The sequence below is a fragment of the Populus euphratica genome, unplaced genomic scaffold (genome assembly GCF_000495115.2).
Source record: "Populus euphratica unplaced genomic scaffold, PopEup_1.0 scaffold49.1, whole genome shotgun sequence".
Taxonomy (NCBI): Eukaryota; Viridiplantae; Streptophyta; class Magnoliopsida; order Malpighiales; family Salicaceae; genus Populus; species Populus euphratica.
Genome location: NW_011499875.1, coordinates 1,216,593 through 1,221,323, shown reverse-complemented (window position 1 = coordinate 1,221,323; position 4,731 = coordinate 1,216,593). Strand labels below are relative to the sequence as shown.

Sequence of the window (4,731 nt, the reverse complement as noted above, 5' to 3'; positions counted from 1 at the left end):
AAAACCTGACTTTTGGAGACAATACATGCACTACCAGCCAGTTGTAGATCTTTTATATTAGCAAGGATGATGATTTTTCTTATTTAATTAATCATTTGATTTTACACAGGAAGACCACAAGAAACAACATTAATGTCCTCAAATAAATTTGAAATGGGAGTGACATTATCGACTTTGACATGCCATGCAAATTATATATGCGTAGGTCAAAAACTTGTCTCACTTGGACCCATTTTTAGGGTTTTAAGATTAAACGTTGATGTTTGTCCCACAGATGTAAAAAGAAACATATCAGGTAGTTTCATCCACTCAATCTTTCTGAGGGACATCAGTCATTTAATGTTTAGAAACCTGCTAGTACAAGAGTTCGCAACAGCAGAATTATGATGGAAATATTATATTCATGCTTCAGATTCTTATAAGGAAAAATATTGCTCTAAAAGGAACTTGCAGCTACAGGTAAAAATAGGCAGTTTCAAATATTTGGAAAAATATGGTTGTATCCAATTTGTACAGAAGTATAGTTCAATCTTTCCCGAACAGACTCTACACGTAAAACAATAAAAATGATAGTGTTACATAAGATTTTAAATGAACGAATTGTGTTTGCTGCGCCAAGATCTAGCATGTATTTTATGGCCTTTCCAATATACTCTCGATGATTATCCAACAAAAAAAGAGCTAGCATGTATCGATGCTTGTTGAAAGAGTACTGTTTCACTAGGAGTTATGTGATCATGATGATGCCAAACTGCAAACAACAGAAAAAAGATGTTAAATTTCTTACAAATAATGATGATGAACATAAAAAGCCAATGAAGGATGTAACTTTGAAAAATTTAAATGCAATGGAAACCTGATGGCAGTAAGAAGAAGAAATGAATAAATGCAACGAAAAACTGAGTACCTACTCCAAAATATCATTCCAGTAGGAGCTATAGTTTTCATCATCGATCAGCTTCTCCCAGGCCTCAAAGATAGTGGAGGTAGGCGTGCCAGTGGAGTAGTTTGATGGGTCACCCTTGCGTTCTTTTTGGTAAACGATGGAAGTAACAGGGGAAGTTGAGGCTGAAACCAATGCAGGAAGTGGATTTTGTTCCGTTTGAATACCGTAGGAACTACTCAAGGTGTCACTGTTGATGTTAACGCCTTCAGGGCCGAATCCATCTTCACAGCTTGCCCATAAATTTGAGATAGCTTGGAAGTCATTGTGAACTTGAGGAGTTACAGGTGGGTTAACAAGATCCTGAGATGTTGGGGTAGGTTCATTGGTATTGGAGATGGATGTCCCATTGACGAGTCCTCTAAACTGGTGAGGATTTTGGGATCCTGACAGACTGTTGCTCTCAATATTTGTTAGTGTGTTTGTATTCATCATCTGTAATAGATTCCGCAACAACTGGATATTGGCTAATTGAGTGGCTTCTGCCTGTAACTTCAGAAAATTGTTCCATGGACTTGCAATGTTGCCAAATTGTGCCGCACCAAGCAACTGAGAGAGATTCAGAAAATGACTTAGATCAGTCCTTGGCTTGTGCGTATTTGGGTCAATCCCCATTTGAAGAAGCTTCTTTCTTATGTGAGTATTCCAAAAGTTTTTTATTTCATTGTCAGTCCGTCCGGGAAGATGGCTAGCAATCCTTGACCACCTTCAAGTTCAAGTAAATGGAATTAAGGACAAATACTGATAGCACAAATACTTATGCTAGCTGAGAAGGAAAAAAGAAGAACTGCATACTTGTTTCCAAGAACAGAATGAAGGTTGACGATGACTCGTTCTTCTTCCTCAGAAAATTTCCCTCTCTTAATATCAGGCCTCAGATAATTTGTCCACCTCAATCGGCAGCTCTTCCCACATCTATTCAACCCTGCAAGCTCAGGCAGTGCTTTCCAATTTTCATGACCATTTCTCTTAATATAATCAATTAGCTTCTCATCCTCGTCCGGCGTCCATGGCCCTTTCTTCAAGGCACTGGCGTGGCTGCATGGAGATCTAACCATTCTTTCAAGACAAGTTTAATAGAAATAAACCGAAACAAGATTAAATATTGGAGAAGCTATGGATTGAAATGTCTGAAATACCAGACCACCTTAAGGTGCTATGACTTCTGTTTCTTATGAGACATATCGGTGCTTATATAGATGCATGAGAGACGTGCTTGAAACGATAAAGGTCATTTTCATTCTTTTATTAGTATGATAATAATTCTTATAAAATCAAGGCAAATAGGGGGAGGTCGATCTCATAATGAACATCTAGGTATTATTTCAACAAGGAGAAACCAATAAGCAACTATAAAGGCAATAAAATCATCAAAGATTAGGTACTGCAAATGTCACGTGAAAATATTAATATGAATTCTCAGAAAGTGGACCCATAAAATTTCTCCTCAATTTATATTGATCCTTTAATGATAATTAGGTGATCAGTTAAGTCCCTAATGCTAGATAGACACAAGGCCATTGAAGAGAGACAAAGCTTTAGTTTAACTTTTTTTTAGCTATAAATATAATTGTTCTTGATGCCTTTGCATTTGGGCTGACGAAGAAATTGAAATTTGAAAAACATAGTAGAGAGTATTTGAATTTTTTTTTTCTTACAAGGGGATGCTTGTTGAACTATACAAAATTAAATAGAAATACTAATGAGCACGATGTTACTACTTATATATGATCTTAAATAGATCTAAAATTATTATTTATATATGACCCATTATAATCCGAGGGGTGTTATTTCTTTGCTTTTCTTTATATATATATAATTTGGACTGTCCATATATAAAATGGCAAAGCAAGTCCTCAAGCGCAAGATTTTTCATGGAAATGTTGATTTACTTTTGGGTATACCTCAGCATTGATTTTAGGAGATTTCTTCTTGGAATAAAATGTCTATGCACAAGGAAAATTTAATTTTGTGGAAAATGCTTCAGTTTTCTTACCTTGCATTTTACCTTCATTTCAGCAAAACCTTTACCTAACATGTTGACTCTTTGTTGAAGTTCACAGAGCTAATAATAAACTCAGAAAATCTTCAAACCAAAAAATAAAAATAAAAATCCATCTTATTGAGTTGATGAGTCTAGAAATTCTCATCCAAACAAAACTTCCTCCTGATTCAAATAGTATCTTTTTTCTTTCAGTCTTTCATTCATTTATCTTTAAATATTCTAAATTAAAACTTTTTTATAAATCAAATGATTAAAATAAGATTAGAGTTTTTTTTGTAGTAATATAAATAATTGGATTATGAATAATACTATATAAAACTGATTTTAATAATTTCAATAAAATTTGATGAATATTAAAAAATTATTAAGCAATTATTTTTTATTTCCTATTCTTTACATTGTTTTTGAAATATAATTATTACTTTGTTTGACACAATCTTCTAAAAAATGATATATATATATATATATATATATATATATATATATATATATATATATATATATATATATATATATATATATATATATATATATATATATTATTTTACTCATATAGTAAATGTTTATTGGGTGGCTGCGGCATCAAATTAATTAACTAGTTAATCCACTAAAGCTACCAACTAGGATTCTTGAGGTATTTAGTTAATTATTTTCTTATAATATTCTTGATGCATCATCTTGTTGGTCAGCATATTTGGCAGTTCTTACATCCTTTGAAGCTTTAGGTCCCCTGTCTCGAAATATCAAAATATAATTAGTCTCCAACTGCCCTTGTAATGCTGCCAACGCATGGTTGATCATTTCACCCACATAAAAAGAATTGAAGAAGAAGAAGAGAATTGCATGGTGTTGAACAGCCGACATTCATTTTCCCAGCCGAAGCTGTCACGTATTCACTCACTCGACGCCAACCTTCCCCCTTCACTTCTACCTGAAAGTTTCAGTTTCGATTCAAGTTCAAGATATCCTCTATTTATGTTTAAAATAGCCCTATATATTTCATCCACTAAAATAAAAATAAATTGATGGAAAAAAGGGAGACATCAGCCATAATTAGGTATATAACTAATTAAATAATTTACTTTGGCAATATTTAATATCGTTTTGCATTAATTTCAAAAGGATCAGTTAATAATGCAGTAAAAAGAAAAAGAATTGTATTTACTGTACAACCAGAAGTTTTCTCAGTTTCTGTAAAGCTTCGTTGCTAACCCTAAGAGCACCAAAATGACCTAACGTACGTTGCCATCACCTTCACTTGGAGCCCTCGGCCGACATTAGGTATTTTGGTCAACGTATAGCGCATTGAGAAATCCCATCAGGGATTCATTCAAATCATGTTGAAGGAAATTGATAAATATATTCTATTTGCTACATATTTCTTAATTCCAATACGTAAACACAAGAGTGAGCTTTAATTTTCTGGAAGGTTATAAACACAGTAGTAGCATCATATAATAATTTACTCCGCTAAAATGTCTAATTATATCAACACTCAAGGCTCTCATATTCATATATATATATATATATATATATAGACACACACACACACTAGCTACTTCTTTTACAAGATTTTACCCCATAAGAGGATTAGTTTTAAACTTATTTATCTAAAAGCTTATTTTTTTGCTATGTAAGTTTTATTTTTATTTTTTTAAAAGGTGCATATATGCCAGCATATTTATTTTGTAGCTTACTTTCTTTTCATTGGTGCACATTGTTTGTCGTCATTTTACCATAACGCCTCTCAAAAAAATAAAAATAAAAATGAAAAAAATCCTGC

At 32.8% G+C, this 4,731-nt stretch overlaps 1 protein-coding gene across 2 annotated transcripts; it reads right to left on the bottom strand.

Annotated features, from left to right (window-relative positions):
- Window positions 1-526: 526 nt before the first annotated feature.
- Window positions 527-2,075, bottom strand: LOC105128261 (transcription factor MYB39-like). Of its 2 annotated transcripts, none has more exons than XM_011029854.1 (3): window positions 1,739-2,075; window positions 908-1,649; window positions 527-751 (listed from the first exon to the last, which is right to left on the bottom strand). In XM_011029854.1, the coding sequence occupies exons 1-2, from the start codon at window positions 1,999-2,001 to the stop codon at window positions 908-910; spliced, it is 1,005 nt and encodes a 334-aa protein (XP_011028156.1). In that variant the 5' UTR covers window positions 2,002-2,075; the 3' UTR covers window positions 527-751. The 2 variants fall into 2 exon arrangements, with proteins under 2 accessions (XP_011028156.1, XP_011028155.1); XM_011029853.1 differs by having other exon boundaries at window positions 912-1,649.
- Window positions 2,076-4,731: the final 2,656 nt, after the last annotated feature.